At 54.5% G+C, this 18,801-nt stretch overlaps 1 protein-coding gene across 1 annotated transcript in view; it reads left to right on the forward strand.

Moving 5' to 3' along the window:
- The window catches only part of TNFRSF13B (TNF receptor superfamily member 13B), a 35,527-nt gene extending 28,971 nt beyond the window's left edge, over nucleotides 1-6,556 (forward strand). The window contains exons 4-6 of the mRNA XM_045984325.1: nucleotides 5,361-5,537; nucleotides 6,043-6,305; nucleotides 6,448-6,556. Coding sequence (XP_045840281.1) covers nucleotides 5,361-5,537; nucleotides 6,043-6,293 — 428 coding nt within the window. The 3' untranslated portion in view covers nucleotides 6,294-6,305; nucleotides 6,448-6,556. The remainder of the gene's footprint in view (nucleotides 1-5,360; nucleotides 5,538-6,042; nucleotides 6,306-6,447) is intronic.
- The last annotated feature ends 12,245 nt before the right edge of the window (nucleotides 6,557-18,801 follow it).

Below are 18,801 nucleotides of genomic sequence, written 5' to 3' on the forward strand. Positions count from 1 at the left end.
AAAGGACTGAGAGGGAAACTCTATGGGTGGTAGAAGGGGGAGGGTCTGCCTCTGAGGGGTCAGAGAGGGTCCCGAAGACACACTGGAAAGGAGCAGTAGGAGGTCAGAGCTGAACCCAGGGGCTTTATGTCCACAAAAGCAAATAAGGAAGAAAGTTCTGGAAGGAATAGGTCCCAGCACAGAGAAGGTTGCAGATGTCCAGCAGATCTGGCCACAAAGAGGCCAGAGGACCCTCTGAAGGGCCATTTTCAGGTGTCCGTAGGTGAAGGCAGTCCTGACCTAAGGAAATGGCGGGGGGCAGGGCAAGGAGTCCCTCTCTTACTGTTCCTGAGGCCAAGAAGCCAGACCTCTCCCTCTCCGTCTCATGCGTACTATCCTTTATCAGGCCTTCAGCATCCCCTAGTCCGTTTTAACCTAATTCCACCAGATGGGAACACAAGAAGCAGAGTGGGGTCCGGAAGCACAGGCTGTCCTCCAGGGCCCCCTGTGTTCACTGAGTGGCTTAGGATGCTATGGCCCAGAGCGCTGAGCCTCCCATGAAGGTCACAGGCAGGAGGACTGAAGGCAGAGGAGATGAGGATATGCAGGACCCGGGGGGCAGTGGCGTCCAGCATGGTGGGAGAACACCGAGCTTTGGGGTACAAGCACCCCAGGGAGAAAAGGCACAGGGTGGTCCCGGCGGGAACATGGGCTCGGCAAATGGGAAGCACAACAGGCATTTAAGGAAGAGATTCCTCAACCTGCAGGTCATGTGTGCAGGTGGGAAACAGCCGTGTTCTCACTGGGGGTGAGGTCCATAACAGCCAGCGGTCAGCATTTCGGGGTCCCGGAGGACCACGCTTTTGTCTCAGGAGTTGCTCAAGTGTTCCTTATGTGTGGGACCTGAATATAGACAGGGTGGCCCTGAGGTTGGTCTTAAAAATCAGGCTGAGAAGGGAGGGGAGGAACAGATCGTGGCTGGAGGGGACCCAGGGGTGGAATGGGGCTTCCTTTGTTAACCAGAGAGGCTTGAGCAAACAGAAAGGCCAGGGGGCCTGACCCAGGGGCCAGGGAGAGGGAGGCTGAACCGGAGCAGGGGTGAGGCTGGGAGGGAGTCATCCCTCGTGCCCCGCTGCCCATCCACCAGCAGGAGGAGGTGGCACCAGAAAGAAGGGGGACTCCGGGACCCCAGACCCCGATGGGGGTGGGGAGTGGAGTAGGGGATGCCCCCCATCCTTTCCCAAACTCGTCTCCCCAAAAGGCAGCCAAATGTCACACACACAAGCACGCACAGACCCCACGGTGGGGATGTCTATGGGAAAGGCCCACAGATACAGACATCTGTAGGCTCGCAGTGACGGGAGAATGAGACTCACACTCACTGCAGGAAACCCCGTCTCAAGGTGGACATTCGTCCCAGGGCCACCACACATCCCTCTGCCTCAAAGTGGCGAGTCATAACCCCGACCACCTGGCCAGCCTGAGCCTGAGCCGGGGACCGCAGCAGTCTGGGGAAGTTCTGTTTTTAGATATGAGATGGCTTTGAAGACAGTAAAACAAAAAACAAAAACAAAAACCAGTCTGGAAATAAACTGTCCCTGGACTGCGGCCAGCCTGGCTCCCAAGCCGCCGGAAGCCATGTGCGCTGCCCTCTGGCGGTGGTTCTCGGGAACTGCACCTGCGGCGGCTGTGCCCAGGACTTGATCTTTGGACAAGGACAGAAAATGCAACCTTTTTTCTCGCAAAAACTTTTGACTGTGCCCCTTTTCTCCTGAGGTCAGCAGACAGAGAACTATGGGGAAAGACCTCTCTTTCCTGAGAGGGCCAGGTCACTGAGGGCCAACAGAAGGTGACTTCTGAGGTCGTGACCCAAGAGAACTTTATGATTGACCAAAGGAGAGCAGAGAAGGGCACACACACACCTTCCACGCCCAGGAGACTTGATGCTCTCTGCTGCCAGACCCAATGCTACGGCCCATCCGGGTGGTGCAGAAGGCAGCAAGGGACAGCTGTCTCATCAGTGGGCCTGCCAGCGGCTGGGAATGTATGACACCCCCCCCCCACTCCCCACCCCAACCCTGCCCCGACCCCATCCTTCTGGTCGGCCTTTTACATGGCTCTTTGGACCTGTGGGTGACCAGAGCAGCTTCAGCTGTTTTCCTGTTTAAGTAGATGACACACACAAATCATTTTTAAAAAGAAGGAGGAGGACGCCTGAGTGGCTCGGTCAGTTGAACCTCGGACTCTTGATCTCAGCTCAGGTCGTGATGTCAGGGTGGTGAGATTGAGCCCCGTGCTGGGCTCTGCACTGGGTGTGGGACCAACTTCCCCACTTTCCTTACCTAAGGCCCGGCTACAGCTCCTTACGTGGTTCACAGCACCGCTGGCCTCCAAAGTGCCCACCTCCCACTTTCGCAACGTACCTCCTGGGGTTCGGTCCGTCTGAGACCGTCCCAGGCTTCCGCTGCTCTGGACAAGGCTCCAGGGACCATCTGTGTGTGGCGGGGTGGGATGTGGCCAGGAGGTGAAGTCAGCAAATCCACAGACATCAGGAAAGTGTGTTTTCCACATTGGTAGCTGGTTCCAGCCCTCAAACGTGTCTCCCCAAACAAGGTGCTCTTGTGAGTCAGGTGGGAGGGGACCCCTGTACTTTTAATCCGCTCTTCCCTTCCTGGGTCAGGGGCCCTGTAAAGCATGTCCGGGGGGCTGGTCACCAGCACGAGCTGGTCCCCTTGCCCCCAGGAAGCCTCAGATGGCTGGTGGGGGCAGAGGGGCGAAGAGCAGCTGGAACAGCCCCTCCACCACTCAGGAGCACAGTCCGGGTGTTTACTGTGGCCTCCGAAAGCCACTGAAAACTTAGCAGCCTACAAATAACCCCTTCATTATCTCGCTGGGTTCTGTGGGTTCCTGGGCGCAGCTGGGCAGGTCTGGCGTCTGCTTGGGGTGTCTGTGCAGCCTCAAACAGATGGGGGCAGGGGGATGGAGTCACCTGGAGGCTCTGATGCTGGGGTGGCCACGCCCTGCCCCTCCCTCAGTCTCAGCGCCCACCCTCTGCAGTGGCATCTCCATGGGGGCCTCCACTGCCCTCTCAGCCGGCCTCCTCGTGCGGTGGCCAGGGGGCTCCCAGGAGAGCAGAAGCAGGGGCTCCTTGGCCTTCCGAGGGCGCACATGGCTCTCCCGCCTCAGGGAGGCCCGGCCCAGCCTGATGTGGGGGGGAGCTGTGGGGAGGTGGCTCTGTGGGGACCATCCGTGAACACTGGCCATCAGGTCTGAGTGGAAGAAATGGCACTGAGAACATCTGAACTGTGCAGATGTTCGACTCTGTCATTTGGTGCTTCGCATTCTGGCGGCTGGGTGTTTGGTCCCTGACGTGAATGCAGGCCGCCGGCCTCTCCCCTGTGCACCCAGCCGGACGAGGCTGTCTTAGTGTCCCAAAGGCAAGTAGCAGCAGGTAGACAGACAGAAAGATCCGGGAGCTGGGAAATGCGGACGGTCGCCCAGTTCTGTCCTATGCCCTTTTCCTCTTGTCCCTGAGGACCTCAGTCTCCAGACCTGCAGCACTGACAGAGGGTGCCCACTGGGGGGCCCTTGTGTCTGGCATCTGCTCTTGCCATAGGACATAGGCTGGGACAGTACCAGAGCTGGATGGATACATGACCAGACAGTAATCCTGTCCTGACCTGGGTTTTCCTCCAAGAGGGGGCCTTCCTGGGGAAACATACTTGGAGAGTTTCCCCCCTCCTCTGGGCCTCCCTGAGCTCCAGGGAAGGGACAAGAGGGACAGGGCCGCCCAGAGCACCCAGTCTGCCTCTGTAACTGCCTGGCCTCCCCCTATAAGTGTCAGGGTGGCACCTGCCAGCCCTGTCACTTTATGAAACTTGTGACTCTGAGGAGCGTGTCAGGGGCGATGTCCTCGTTGCCTCCGTGTGGCCAGCCCTGAGCACCGGCCCTGAGTCCATCACACCTGCTCCCAGGGACAGCTATGACTGGGAACAGAGGGACTTTAAATCTGTTTTGTCACCTGCAAAATGGAGCGTCAAATGGGGCAGCCCCTGCGGAAGACAGTCTGGAAGGTCCTCAAAAAACCCAGAGAATTTCCACCTGACTGAGAGATTCCACTCCAGACTTACAGCGGAAAACCGAAAACATGCGTCCCCACGAAAACTTGTCCGCAAACGTTCACAGCAGCCCTATTCACAACAGTAAAACTCGGCAACAGCCCAAACGTCCGTGGGCAGAGGAACGGAGAAACATGGGTTATGACCTTACAATGGAACATTCTTGGGCTGTAGAAAGGAGTGAAATCCCGACACGCCGGACGGTGTGAATCGGCCCTGAAATCACACTCAGCTCAAGAAGCCAGACACATACTGTATGATTCCATTCACGGGAAAGGTCCAGAATAGGCACATCCTAGAGACAAAGGGGAGAGCCGTGGTGCCAGGGGCTGGGGCAGGGGAGATGTGAGTGACTGCTGGCCTGTGAGTACACAGTGGCGGAAACGTCTCCTAATCAGATGGCAGCGACGCTTGCATGACCTTGTGAATATACGCAAACCCATCAAGCTGCACCCTTTAGAATGAGGAATGTGATGTCATACGAGCTCTATCTTAAGATCTGAAGGCCGGGTAGTCCATCCACCTTGACAGGAACAGGGAATTAGAGAAGATGCTCCCGGAAGTGCTGCCGTATAAGGGTTCCATGGGTGGACCACCCATGGTGGACCACCTCTGTCCTTCCTAAGGCCTAGAGAGGGTCCTGATACCAGGATCCAGGAGAAATGTCAAGGGCAGCGCTTTGGTTCAGGGCTGAGTCTTCCTTTCGCATCCAAACCAGAGGCTCGAGCCCCTGAGAAGTGGAGTGACCAGCACCCCCATTCCCCAGGGCCCCCTGCTTTGCTATTCCAGCCTCAGAAGCAACTGGACCCGTCTCCCTCTCCAAGCACGCTTCCCTAGGAAGGCCCCCTCTCAGAGGAAAGCCCAGGTCAGGACAGGATTATTGTCTGGTCACGTATCCATCCAGCTCTGTTACTGTCCCAGCCTATGTCCTAGGGCCGCCCCAAAGGTGCCCAGCTCTGAGCTCTCGGGAGACAGGCCAGGCCTGGACCCAGACTGGGGTCCAGGCGGCTGATTTCCTCCAAAGTCCAGAGAAGGGTCCACACCAGCCAAGCCTCAGGGTGAGGAAGGGAACTAGCTTCTCCAGGAACCAGACAGATGGACAGCACGCTGGGGCTGGGGGCTCTGTCCGGGGGCATGTGGTTGGCCACGTGGCTTGCCTGGGCCCGAGGGAAAAGAAAGAGGAGACACTTCAGAGAAGGGCCCTAGGCAGTTAAGGGCCTCTCCAGATCTCAGGGCCTCACATCTGTTTTGGGGCACCCCCAGGGCTGAAGCTGAGCGCCGACCAGTTGGCCCTGGTCTACAGCACGCTGGGGCTCTGCCTGTGTGCGATTGTCTGCTGCTTCCTCCTGGCCGTGGCCTGCTTCCTCAAGAGGAGAGGGGACCAGTTTTCCTGCCAGCCCTCCGCAGCACCATGTCGGACCCAGGCCAAGTCCTCCAAGGGTGAGCGAGAAGTGGGCCGCACACTCCCACTGCTGTGGGACCCACTGCAGGCCATCCCCCGGGGAGAGAGTGTTGCGGGCCCTTCCTGAGAAAGCCCAGGGGGAACCTCCCTGCGGCACTTCTCCTGTCTTGGTGAAATCAGGTTCAACATCAAGACCAGAGATGAGGCACCTGAGGAAGGGTAGGTGTGGGGTGATGGCCAGGGGGGTTGGCAGGGGCGCAGGGCTTCCAGGGCTGAAACCTGGAAAAGGCGGTCCCCCTGGGGGTTTGGTAGGGGTGGGGGGGGCGGGTAGGGGGAGGTCAGCCAGGCTGCCCAGCAGAAGGGGAGCTGGCCCTGGCGCCAGGAGGGGGCGCTGCGCGCGGGGCGCGGCCGGGCAGGGCAGTTTACCGTCTGCGGGAACTCTACAGCCTGGCCGCTTGTCCCCTCGGTACAGGGCGGTAGAGGAGGAGTCGGGGCCGGGGCCAAGGCCAAAGCCAACGCCATCGCCTTCTCCCCGTCCCACAGATCTCTGGATGGAAGCTGGAAGCGCCGCGGGCACGCCGCCAGAGCCGGTGGAGACGTGCAGCTTCTGCTTCCCGGAGCGCAGGCAGCCCACCCAGGAGAGCGCGGGCGCGCCCGGGACCCCAGACGCCGCGCCCTCGGGGAGGTGGGGGCGCCTCGACCGGACCGCGACCGCACAGCCCTGCGCGCGCGCCCCAGACGGCGGCCTTGAGGTCCTGTGCGCGCCCGCTGAGGAGGGAGGCCCCGCCTCGTGACACGGGGCAAGGGTGAGATGGGGAGAGGGGCCGGGGTGGAGAGAAGTGGAGAGGGAGGGAGAGAGGTGGGGAGAGGGGAATAAGGTGGAGAGGGAGGGAGAGAGGTGCCAGGGAAGGAGGCCTGTCATGTCTTTATCCCACGTCTCCACTGCAGGTCACCGTCACCTACACACCAGCAGTGAAGCCATCCATGCCGGCTGGACAGAGCCCCCGAGAGCCCTTCTTTAGAAATAAAACCTTCCGCGGCTGCCCACTTCTCCCTATGCCTGCTTTTGGTCGTGTCTCCCCTGTGATGCCTCTGGACGCCCCCACGTCTCCAGCTGCCTCCCCGGGCTCAGGGCTCCACCGCAAGGCCGCCTCCGGGTTTCCGAGGACCTGCCAGCTGACAGTCCCACCAGGCTCACGACCCACCCAGCTTGCGGCCCTGCGCCTGGTGGGAAGCGGCGGGTACACGGTGGGCAGGGAGTCTGCAGGAGCTTCCGTTTAAGAGGGAAAGCCAGAGTGGCGGGAAGCCGGTGGTACTCCTGCTGGAGGGCGGGGCTCCCCTGCATTCCTTTCACAAATAGATTCTCCACCATGCCTCCTTAGGCTTTGGCGCAGCAGGGGAAAGCAGTGCGCCCGTGTGTGTGCATGGGTTTGCACGTATGTGTGAGTGTAAGTGTGGGTGTGTAGTGGGGCATGAGATGGACAGGACGGGGCAGACTGAGCCCAGAGCCCACAGCTGGTGTGAAAGGCAGAGGCTATCAGCCTGGCCCCCAACAGGAGCGGCTTCCTTTGCAAACACCTCTGGCTCCATCTAGACACCAACCTGCACTTTTTTTTTTTTTAAGATTTTATTTATTTATTTGACAGATAGAGATCACAAGTAGGCAGAGAGGCAGGCAGAGAGAGAGAGAGGGAGCAGGGTAGAAGCGGGCTCCCCGCTGAGCAGAGAGCCCGACGCGGGACTCGATCCCAGGACCCTGGGATCATGACCCGAGCCGAAGGCAGCGGCTCAACCCACTGAGCCACCCAGGCGCCCACCTGCACTCTTAAGAATCTTTATATGGACTCCCCTTTTCCTCTAGCCCTACTCTGACCCTGTGCTAGATTTCATGCATGCTAACACGAAGCAGTCATATCTGAGCACCCCATCCACTTGAGATGTTACCTGTATTTTAGAGTTCTATGTTTAGTGGCATCGAAATCCACATTTTAGTCGCACTTAAAATGCATAACGATCCTTAGAAGCATTTACACAGTCAGATAAATACGTGGTCGAGTGCAGTAAAATGATTCATCCTGTGGCACCCAAGATTACCTGGCACAGCGAAACGTACCAGAGGTCCCAGTAACACACTTCGGGAGGTGTAGACAGGATGCCAGATATGCCATCCACCCACCCTCCGAGGGCTAACAGGCTGCCTCTGGTTCCGGGGCTGCTGGAACAAAGCAGTACACTCGGGGTGGCTTCAAGGACAGAAAAATCACCATCTCCTACTTCTCGAGGGGTGCCCTCTGAGAGCCCGGAGCTAACACCGCTGCCTTCTGAGAGCCCTGAGGGACCCATCTGCTGCCAGCCGCTGGGTTCAGCCTGTGTCTTCTCTCCCTCTGAGTCTGGCCAGGCCCAGCTATGTCCTTTAGGTAAGGCCGCAGGTCATATGGGATCAGCCCCCCCCCCACCTCCATGCCTCATTTGCCTCCAGCACTTCCGCAAAGACTCCGTGTCCAAATAAGGTCATGTTCCGGGAGCTGAGGGTTGGGGCTTAACACAGGAATTTGGGGTTTCTAGAGTGTGTCCATCTGTCCCTCAGTCGGCCCCACGTGGCTCGTGGCAAATGGAGACAGTGGTGTTTCCTACCACCAACCCCACGGAGTAGTTTATCCAATGACAGGGTTGTCACTGTAACTTGTGTAGGTGTCCCCGCACGCTGACAAGGTCATGGCATGTTTGGGAGCTGCCCAGGTGCCACTTAGACGGGAAGGCTCACCTGGAAGGTGTGCAGGCGTCCAGTTCTCCTGCGGTCGGTCCAGCTCTGCCTATCTGAAACTGGGGACTCTGGCCAATGTTTCTGGTGCTACTGGAGGAGTCAGGGCTGCAGAAAATGCCGGTGCTGAGTGCCCAACCCTGGCAGCTGTCAGACAAAAATCATCTTGGTTTTGGTTGGTTTTGTAATTGCTGTTTGTTGGGAGTGTGTGTGTGTGTTTTAAGACAGGGATCCCTTGGGTAGATAGTAAATCAGAAACTCTAAGTACTGTCCATTTTATACATGCTCTGGATAAAGTTCTGTCTCCAACATATATTCTGATTCCTGCCACGTGTCACAGGCTCGGAGCCAGGCTGTGGTCACTGCTCCCCGGGGTGTGCTCCAGCATCCCCTGGCGGGTCTGTCACCCCCCTGTCCCCTAGCCCGGGCTTGGCCAGCTCTGCTGGAAAGGATCAGAGAGTCAATATCATGGGCTTTGTGGACCATTCCGTTCCCGCTCCGGCGGCCAGACATTAACTCGGCCCCTGCCTCAGTAGCAAGCAGGGAAGGCTGTGCTCCATAAAACGGCTTCCAGAAACAGGGGGCAGGTCTAATTCGAACCATGGGCCATACCTTGCCACCCCCGCCGTTTCCCTATTCATGGCAACACTGATCTTTTTCCTCTCTTCAGCTTTGTCGAGATATAATTGACATGTAACACTGTATACGTGTACGATGTAAAACTGGTGATTTGATACTTTATAAACTGCAAAACGATGGCCGCTGTAGCATTAGCGAACCCTCCTATCCCATCAGAGAATTTCCGCTCCTTTTGTAGTGAGAACATCTCAGATCTACTCTTAGCAACTTTCAAGTAGATAAGACAGTATTATTGCTGTGGTCACCATGTGGTATATTAGATCCTCAGAACGTGTTCATCTTATAATAGGAAGTTTGCGCCCTATGACCAGCATCTCCCCCCATTTCCTGCCCCCACCCCCTGCTAACCACTGCTCTACTCTCTTTCTCTGAAACCTTATCTTTTTGTTTATACTTCTTAATTTTTTTAAAGATTGTAGTTATTTGAGAGAGAGAGAAGTTAGGAGAATGAGTGGGAGTAGGGGGAGAGGGACAGGGAGAAGCACAGGGAGCCCCACACAGGACTCGATCCCAGGACCCTGGGATCATGCCCTGAGTTGAAGGCAGACACTTAGCTGACTGAGCCACCAAGGCATCCTATCCTATGCCTCTTAACATTTTTTTAATGGTCCGTCTTTAGTTCATCACAGTCAACCCTCAAATAATAAAATACCACTTTGCATAGAGCATAAGAACCTTAAAGCAGTAGACTCCCTACGCCGCCCAGCTTCTGTGTTGCCGTTCTCATGCGTTTTCCTTACATGTTCTGTCAACTCTTTAAACATCACTACTATTTTTGCCTTAGAAGTTCAGTACCTTTCAGAGCAATTAAAAATAAGAAAAGCAATGCCTTTTAAATTGACCTTAATTTCTGGAAACCCTCACTGTTTGGTGTAGAGCCGAGCGTCTGGTAACATGTTCCTTCTGTCTGAAGAACTTCCTTTATTCCTTGTCCTGCAAGTCTGCAGGACATGAATCCTCTCCATTTTTGTTTGTTTGGAAAGTATTTCTTTTGCATTTTTGAAAGATGTTTTTGTTCCTGGGTATAGTCTGGGGTTGCCAGTTCTTTCCTTTCAGCATTTTGCTATCCGTGGTTTGCGAAGTTTCTGACAAGACATCTACTCTGATTCCTCTCTTTGCTCCTTTGTAATCTGTGCCCTCAATTTTTTTTCTCCTTTTCTTACCTTTTTATTTTTTAAACAGATTTTATTTGACAGAGAGAGAGCAAGCAGGGGGAGTGGCAGAGGGAGAGGGGGAAGCATGCTCCGTGCAGAACCAAGGAGCCCGAAGTGGGGCTCAATCCCAAGACCCTGAGATTGTGAACTGAGCCAAATGCAGAGGCACAACCCACTGAGCCACCCAGGCGCCCCTCAACATATGAATCTTAATTCTTGAACAATTCCTGCCAAATAGTTCCAACATCCAGATCACTTCTAACTCTGGCTCTGCGGAGGGATTTGTCTCTTGGCACCGGGTTGCGTCTTGTAATCTTTCTATCAAACGCCAGGTCTGCGTGGGACAGTAGGCAGACTGAAGGAAGCGGGGTGTGTGCGGGGACACAGCATGCCTGCTCTCCTCCAGGCTGTCACGGTGAGGGGTCGAGTCGACCAAGCTATGAGCGGAGCTGGGTTTGGGTTTTGCTGCTTGTGTGCTCTCCTTCTGTGCCTTGCTGGCTTCAAGCACCCTGGGGTTACCATCTTCTTGGTGGCAGGGGTCCTGGGTTTGTAATATTCCTGCTACCCCCTCAGCTTTCTACCATCCCTGCGTGCCTCCACCTAAGGTTTGTTAGGGGCAAAGAGTCTGGAGGAGGCTGGGGATACTTCCAGCAGCCAGGGCCCCATGTGGGCACCTCTGAGGGAGGCTTTCTGCGGCCTCTGCTCTGTGCCCGATATTTTTACAAGATCCAATGGAAGTCCGTGACAAGAACCTGCAAGTCGGTGTCAACTCCCCGTCTTCGACGTCCCGGAAGTTCTGTGCTCTCGTGCTAAACCGCACTCAGCCTTCAGAATCCTTCCAAGCGTCAGAGGACCTCCCCTGCCCCTTTCGCAGGGCGGCTCTGCCGTCTTCCCCGCGCTTGGCCACCGGTGGCAGCTGCTCGTGTCCCCACTCTCCTTGGAGGCAGCTGCCCTTGGTAGACTTCAGGCACCTCACAGATGGGCTCCGGGAAGATATCGTTTTGTGGATTATCCCGTGCTATTATCACTTGGGAGGGTGTGGTCCTCTCTCTGGCTTTCCGCTTCCTAGGTGGCCCTGGAAGCCAGAGTGATCTTATAAAAATATCAGTGACATCATGTCTTCTCACTGCTTAAAACCACCCAATGGATTCTCAATACAGAATAAAATCTCAACCTCTTACAAGGGCCTCTGATTCCATGTGCTCTGGCCCCTGGTCTCCTCTCAAACCCATCTCATATCACACTTTGGGCACCCGCCGCCCTCCAGCCCTTCTCACCCTCAGCCTCCTGACCTGGGGCCTTTGCCATTGCTGTTCCCTCTACCAGGGATGCTTTTCCCTCCCATCTTCCCCCTGGGTTGGAGGGGGTGCTCCTAGCAGGCAAAGCTCAGCTCAAACGCTACCTTCTCAGAAACCCTTCCCTCCCACAATTTCCCTTCTCCCTGCTTTCTTAAAATTTCTAAAATCTTACAGATATAATTTGGGAAACTTCTCAAAATTACTTTTTGGGACAAAGGAGAGATTTCCTCCAGCTGTGCTTCTCTGGCTCTTGATATTTTTACTTGGCACATCTGGCCAGCTGTTCTCAGTCTTAGCTGAATGTGAGAATCCCTGCAGGAAAAAACTGTAAAAAAAAAAAAAAATCCCAATGCCCGTGTCACACCTCAGACCACTTAAATCAGATTCTCAAGAGGAGGGAGGGCCAGGCGTCAGGAGGCTCCCAATGGTTCCAGGTGGAGAACCAATCTGGTCTGGTCCTATAATGGACCATGTCACCTGCCCTGACATCCAGTCTCTTTCCAAGAGGCCAGGGACAGGTCCCACATCTGCTTAGTAAAATACGTTATTTCTTCTTCCTAATTTCTGTTCACACTCTCTCATTTATAGACTAATCGAAGGAAAAACCCCAAACCTATCCTAGGAAATGGACATATGGGCTTGGTATGGATTTTTCTTTGAGTTAGAAGACCCACCACTGATCCCAGAGGGCCCCAAGCTTGGCTCTCAGGTTTGGGGTTTTAAAAAGTATTTATGTAATTCCTACTCCATGCCAAGCATTTTCCCAAGCACTTTCCATAAATTAACTCAATTTTCCCCATATAATCATCCTATGAGAGGATACCATTAGTGTCCCCATTTTATGAACGAGGCTCAGAGAGTTTAAGTAGCTTACGCAAAGGTACCCAGAATCAGGGTTCATGCTCAGGCAGTCTGGCTCCATATCCTGTCTCTTAATCACCGCACTATACCACAGAGAAGGTTAAAATTACAATTTAAAATACTAAGGAAGCCACAACTGCCATTTTAGCATATGCAGTGACATGCCCATGACAGGGCAGAGAGACCATGTGAATCCACTGGCATGGAAAGCACGAAAAATTCTGGCTGGAGACCAGGAGGAATTTTTCCACTGGCTCTTCCGGAGAACCCACCACAGCACAGGTCAGAGAGGCAGCGGTCACACAATGTCCCTCCTGCAAGCCTTAGAGACGGGGCTTTTAGAATTGATGGGAAACAACCAGTGCGGGCTGGATGTGCAGCCGGAAGGGAGCTCGCTAAGGTGTCCCTCTGAGCCTCAATTTCCCCATCTTGAAGGACACGCTGTTCCTTTATCTGGAATGTTCCTTTATCTGGAATGTCTGATAGCCCATGCTCAGTCTCTTACTTCACTCAGATCTCTGCTCAGGAGTCGTCTAATTGGAGCGCCATTTAACCACAGATAAACAGCACAGCCCCCACAGTCACGCTCGGTCCCCAGCCTCTCTTGTCTACACACTGCTTACTACAACCTGACATATGTATGTGTCTGCTCTGTAAGAATAGGACTGCGGTCTCTCGCTCCCCAGTGCCCAGAGCAGCACAAGTCCCACAGGATACAGGTTGTCAAATAGTTGCCAGAGGAGTCATTCAGAAGCCCAAGTGCAGCACTGCTAAAGCCTTTCCTAGTTCGAACGTTCTACAAAAATGCAACGTAGTTACGTGTCGTCTTCCTCTCCCAGCAGCCGGCCTTGGCAGCATTCAGGACTGATTGGTGTCGCCATCTGGAGAAGCCGGGAGAAAAAATCTTCAGAACAGCCAGACATCAGGGTTGGGATCGAGTTTCCTGACCTCCCTTTTTTTTTTCAAGATTTGATTTATTCATTTGACAGACAGAGATCACGAGTAGGCAGAAAGGCAGGCGGGGGTGGGGGGAAGCAGGCTCCCTGCTGAGCAGAGAGCCCAATGTGGGGCTCAATCCCAGGACCCTAGGATCATGACCTGAGCTGAAGGCAGAGGCTTAACCCACTGAGCCACCCAGGTGCCCCTTCCTGACCACCCATTTTAAGCTCTGCCTCTTCTCATCTCATAGACGGGGGTGGGGGGGGGAGGGGGCTCGAGAGAATCGCCAGCCCCAGGAGCACCGCCAGGGAGCACAGAGCCCCAACTAGAAGGCGCATCTCTTGTCCCCTGAAAGGAGCCTTTCCTGCTCCATGAAACTGCTCTTGGCCAGAGCAGGCCAATCTGCTGCCCAAGACAGCACGGAGTGGGGCACGTGGCGCTCCGGTCAGTCCGTATTCGTCTTCACTGATTTGCTGAGGGAAGAGTGTTTGTCTCAAACGTACATGTGCTCCCCCACAAGGGATACAGTGCGTAAGGTTCCAGGTGGATACATCGGTCCCCAGGAAGAAGGCGGCGTACGCCTCCCTCACTGACGGAGTCGTGTGTGCAGACAGGGAGCTGGGCACCTGGGGAAGGCCGGGAGATCGGTCTGGGCTGGGGCTCCAGGTTGGCTCTGAATTACACTGGTCGTTGTGCCCCTCGCGGGGGGCGGGGGGACTCCCACCGGTACGAATGCACGAATCTCAGAGTCCCGGGCATCAAGTGTTGTCACACTGGGAGTGGTGGACACTGCGGTGTGTGTGCCGGGCACCCCCAGGACTAAAGTGCCCGGCTCCGCCCCCCCGGAGGAGTGCTGTCCTCTCATCAACAGGGCCACCTCCCCACCACCGTCGCCCCCGTCCTTCTCAATGTCACATCCTCGGCCCCGAACTGCCGGTCAGCCTGCCAGAGCACTCTGCACCTGGGTTTGTCCACATTTCTCAGGTTCCACATCAAGGGTATTTCCCTTCTAGCAAGTTCCTTGGGGCCAGGCCCTGGCTCCTTCCCGCTCACCATCACACTCCACTGGACAGCTTTTGTTATCAAAGGCCCACGCTAAGTAGGAGAATCGTTTATTCAATGAATATTGTGGAGCAGGGGCTGCATTAAGTGCTGTGGGCATGATGAGATGTGGCCTGCCCCCGTTTTTAGATAATCGTTCTTTGGTTGGTGCAGCCTGAGACAATAGTGTTTCTTTAACAACAAAAAATTATTTCTTGCTCTCTTGTGTGTCAGGTCACCCATAGGTTCTCCACCCCGTGGCCCATCTCCAGACCCAGGATAGTCTGGCTGATGGAAACTAACTGAACATAGTTTTTTTTTTTGTTTTTTTTTTTTTTAAGATTTTATTTATTTGATGGTGAGAGCACAAGCCGGCAGAGCTGCAGGCAGAGGGAGAGGGAAAAGCAGACTCCCCAGTGAGCAGGGAGCCGGATGTGGGGCTTGATCCCAGGATCCTGGGGTCATGACCTGAGCTGAAGGCAGATGCCCAATGACTGAGCCACCCAGGCGCCCCTCCTGGGGGATTTTCAAAGAGTAACACCCCCACCAAAGAATTAAAGGATGCAGCAGCGCCGACGCACCCCTACAAGCTGGTTGGGGGCCGCCCAATCACAGCCGCTGCCACAGAGGCAGCGCCACCAGCACCGCAGCAAGTCACCGTGGCTCCGGCACGAACTATGCAGTCAGTGACCTGACAGTGCATTCCTCTCCCGTGCCGATTTGTAAAGGCCAGCGGGGTACTTTGCTTTTACTTGGCGGGGTCCACAGTGTACCTTCCCCGTGCAGACTCGGGGCTACACTAATTCCTCTTTCTGCTGTAAGAAGCGTACATAGGCCCTGACTACCTCGATATTCCATCATTCATTGCTTTGGTCCACTATATGGAGGGCGTTCTGCCGACTGGACCTGATAAGCAGGTAGCAGTAAATTCTACAAAGGTTTCAATGAAACAAGTGAACCAAAGCATGAGAAATAAGCTTCCCAGAAGTCAGGCCCCCAACTCAATGACGTTTCTGGGGGCTCAGGGATCTGAAGCCTGTCAGGAGAGCTTCGTCAAGGTGAGGACAGAGGGCTGCAAGTCGCACCACCTACTATATGGAAGGAGGCGCTGTGCCAGACCAGTCTTGCAAGCTTGAGAGGTGGCAGACACTGAGTCTGAGTTCGTTCATTCAACCCACCTCCGGAGGCACCGCAATCGGCTCCCAGCTGCAAGGAGGACTAAGTTCAGGCCGTCACACACGCTGTACAGCCACTCAAATTCTGGGATCCGGAAGATCCGATGATACTCAAAGTGTCCATAGCACATAAGGATGCTTCACAGAGCCTACAGCAAGGGCCAGTAGAAGAGAAACAGCATAGACCCTCAGGAGTTCAGAGCAGCTCCCAGCTCTGTCGTCCTCCCAGATACATATCCCCCTTTCTAGAAACAGCTACTGCTTGTTTCTTGGACTTAGCGGACTGGTGTGTAATCACAGGACAGGAGCTGACCAGGCAGCCTGAGCCTCCCACATCAAAATGAGTGGTGTGACCCTCTTGGCCTTAAGGGCGGCAGCCATCCATCACGCGGCGGGAACGGCACATGGAAGAGCGAGCATATGTGTGCGCAGAAGGTAAACCGCAGGAACAGGTGGCTCAGACTGTCAACGGACACCTGCTGCATGGCCTCTGTTTGTGTCACCAGGTGACTGAGGACGCCGACAAACCGCGATGGAGGAAAATCCCGAGTGGAACCTTGGGCCGTACCCCTGGTTACCAGCTGCCTGGAATGTGACAGGGTCTAAAGTACTGATTTACGCTGATTTGTGGTGAGCTGCTAACAGCTTGGCCAGATGGCTGAACATCTGGACCAGGATTCAAAACATGGTCTGGCTGGGGACAGATGTCTCAAAACGGGCAGGCACAGACTATGAAGGTATCTGTATCCATGTGTGCCCGCCAGAGAATCCCTTCAGGCTTTGGTTTTTGTTGGTTTGCGGTCTTAGACGCTAAAGGGGTAACTTCCCCTGAGGGACACAACGCTGGTTCTGGGTAATCCGAGGAGAATGCTACTCAGTGGCGACCGAGGACTAAGCCAGAGATCCAGAGGCATTCTCCAGTGTCTTCCTGGTGTCTCCATGTAAGGGAAATAAAGCAAAGGGAAGTAACTCACAACAAAGGTTTCTAGAAAAGGACACTTCAGCAATGAAGGTTTGGGTTAGCCAGGTAAAACCCAGGTAACGGAGGTTCTGGGGACAAGGGAAGCGTGGAGGGTGGCAGGGGGAGTCACAAACATCAAGTACAGTATTGTGACTGAGCGATCACAGAATCCAGGGCAGGACTAATGGCACATTTTCTCTGCACTGACTCACACACGCTCTTTTCTCATCTGGGGCACTCCCTGCAAGTGAACATTGCTATACTACACCTCCGGGCTCGTCGCCGAACGCTGGCAAGGGCTCCTACATTTCAAGAACTCCTCAGGTGACGACGGTGACAGCGACCAACTCTGAGAGTGCATGGTCGTCCTGACTCCCAGATGCGTCATCATTATGCCAAGAGCAGGAAAGAGCAGCAGAGGGTCAGGGAAGCAGTGAGCCAATCAGAGAAGTGAGGAAATGCGGGGTGCGCGGACTTCTGGTACCAGAGCCCTGGCCGCTGAGCTCTGGGCGGCTGCTGTGGCACCAGGGTCCTACCCTGGGAGCCCTGCAGTGTGGCCTCGCCTCCGCAACGCCCTCTCTGGCTGCTGTCGGTAGTAAGGGGAGACCAGCCTGTGTTCAGAAGAAAATGTAGCTTTATTATGACATAGGAAAGACTACAAGCCATTAAGGGAGAAGACTTGACAGGTCCTCAAAATGACAGGTAAAAGGGAGGTGTAAACATCTTGGTAATAAAATCCACAGCACGATCATTGGAATCTTTTTCTTACAATTTTTGTTTTCAAGGTTATAGTAAATGAAACAAGTCACTTGAATTGTCAAAAGAAGGGCCATCTGGCCCAGGGAAAGCATACACACCAAGCCGAAGGACAAGAGCGAGGGGCTATGTGTTGTGGGGTCAGGGGCACTGCCGCGGGAAGGAGGCCTAAAGACGACCCTGCGCCCTGGGGAGGCAGCCTGGCTGCTTGGGCTGCCCGCTGGACCCCCATTCTCCCAGCACGGACCCAGTTCGGAGCTCATGTCACAGTTCTGGAGATGGAAAGCCCGGTTCCCTACGATCCGAACGTCTCAGAAACCCAGATTATTTTAAAACCACCGGTGGCAATGTGGGGGGCAAGTGGGGATCACCCAATGATCCCTTTAGTGTCAGATGCTCTTGGTAATGACCTGAACATGTATACAGAGGTCTTTACGAGGAAACGAGAGAGCCATATTCCTGAATTTAACGTCTGGCCTGGGAGCAAAAAGAAACATTCCCAGGCCCACCATGGATTATTTTGTGAGTAACGAAGTAAATCCCAGCGACCGGCGTCCTGCTGGCAACAATGCCCACGGTTCCTACAGTCACAGGAGCTTCCCAGCGGCAGACACAGATGACAACTTGCAACACCGGTGTCAACAGGGAATAACGACAATTAATTTGGATACAAAAACTTAGAGTCGTGTCTACAAAAGAGAAACGTGGCCTCATCGTCTATCTCCAGACCTCATGCTCTTGGAACAGCTGAGCTCTTCCGAACATGAGCAGAAACAGATGTGGAAAGCAGAGCTGGCCAGACCACAGGGAACCCGCCAGAAAACCCAGGACCATCTAGTACAGCCAGGTCTCAAGGCAGCAAAGCTCACGGCTCGAACTCCACAGGCCAGCTTCAGCCAGTTCCTTGCTTGACTTGCTCCTTATTAAAGGACAACGGCTCTCCCACAAAGCAATCTTCTCAACAGTTTCTCTCTTACAATCACACACACAACCCAGGCACGTGGGGCCATTTCTGAAAATCTGCACCCACCCTTGTTCCTGATCATTCCTACTATCACAGAACACATATTCCCAAAAAGCAGAAATACACTGACCATGAACTGAGCAAGTGCTGAAGAGCGGCACCACTAAGGGCTTTGTCATCCAGGATGCCGCTGCAGCACGACTGCCGTTTCACATATTCCAGCATGTTCCACATGGAGCGGTAACGACTCAGAGGCTGCTGTTCCTACCCACTTCCTACCTTGACTAGCTGACGAGCCAGATCGAGCCCACTGTTTTTGCATGGCCTATCAGCTCAGCATAGTTCACATATTTTTTTTTAAAGATTTTATTTATTATTTGACAGAGAGGAAGAGATCACAAGTAGGCAGAGAGGCAGGTAGAGAGAGAGAGAGGAGGAAGCAGGCTCCCCGCTGAGCAGAGAGCCCGATGCGGGGCTCGATCCCAGGACCCTGAGATCATGACCTGAGCCGAAGGCAGAGGCTTAACCCACTGAGCCACCCAGGCGCCCCTAGTTCACACATTTTTAAATAGAGAAAAAAAATAAATTCCGTAACAGGTGAAGATTGCGAATTTCAGTGTCCGAAAGATGTCCTCCTGGAACAGCCATGCTCATCTGTTTCTGTACTATCTACGGCAGAGACCCCATGGCCTGTAAAGCCTCAAATTATTTACTATCTGGCTTCTTAAAAAATTTAAAAAAAGAAATTTTTAA

Source organism: Meles meles, chromosome 18, assembly GCF_922984935.1.
Source record: "Meles meles chromosome 18, mMelMel3.1 paternal haplotype, whole genome shotgun sequence".
In the NCBI taxonomy this organism is placed as follows: Eukaryota; Metazoa; Chordata; class Mammalia; order Carnivora; family Mustelidae; genus Meles; species Meles meles.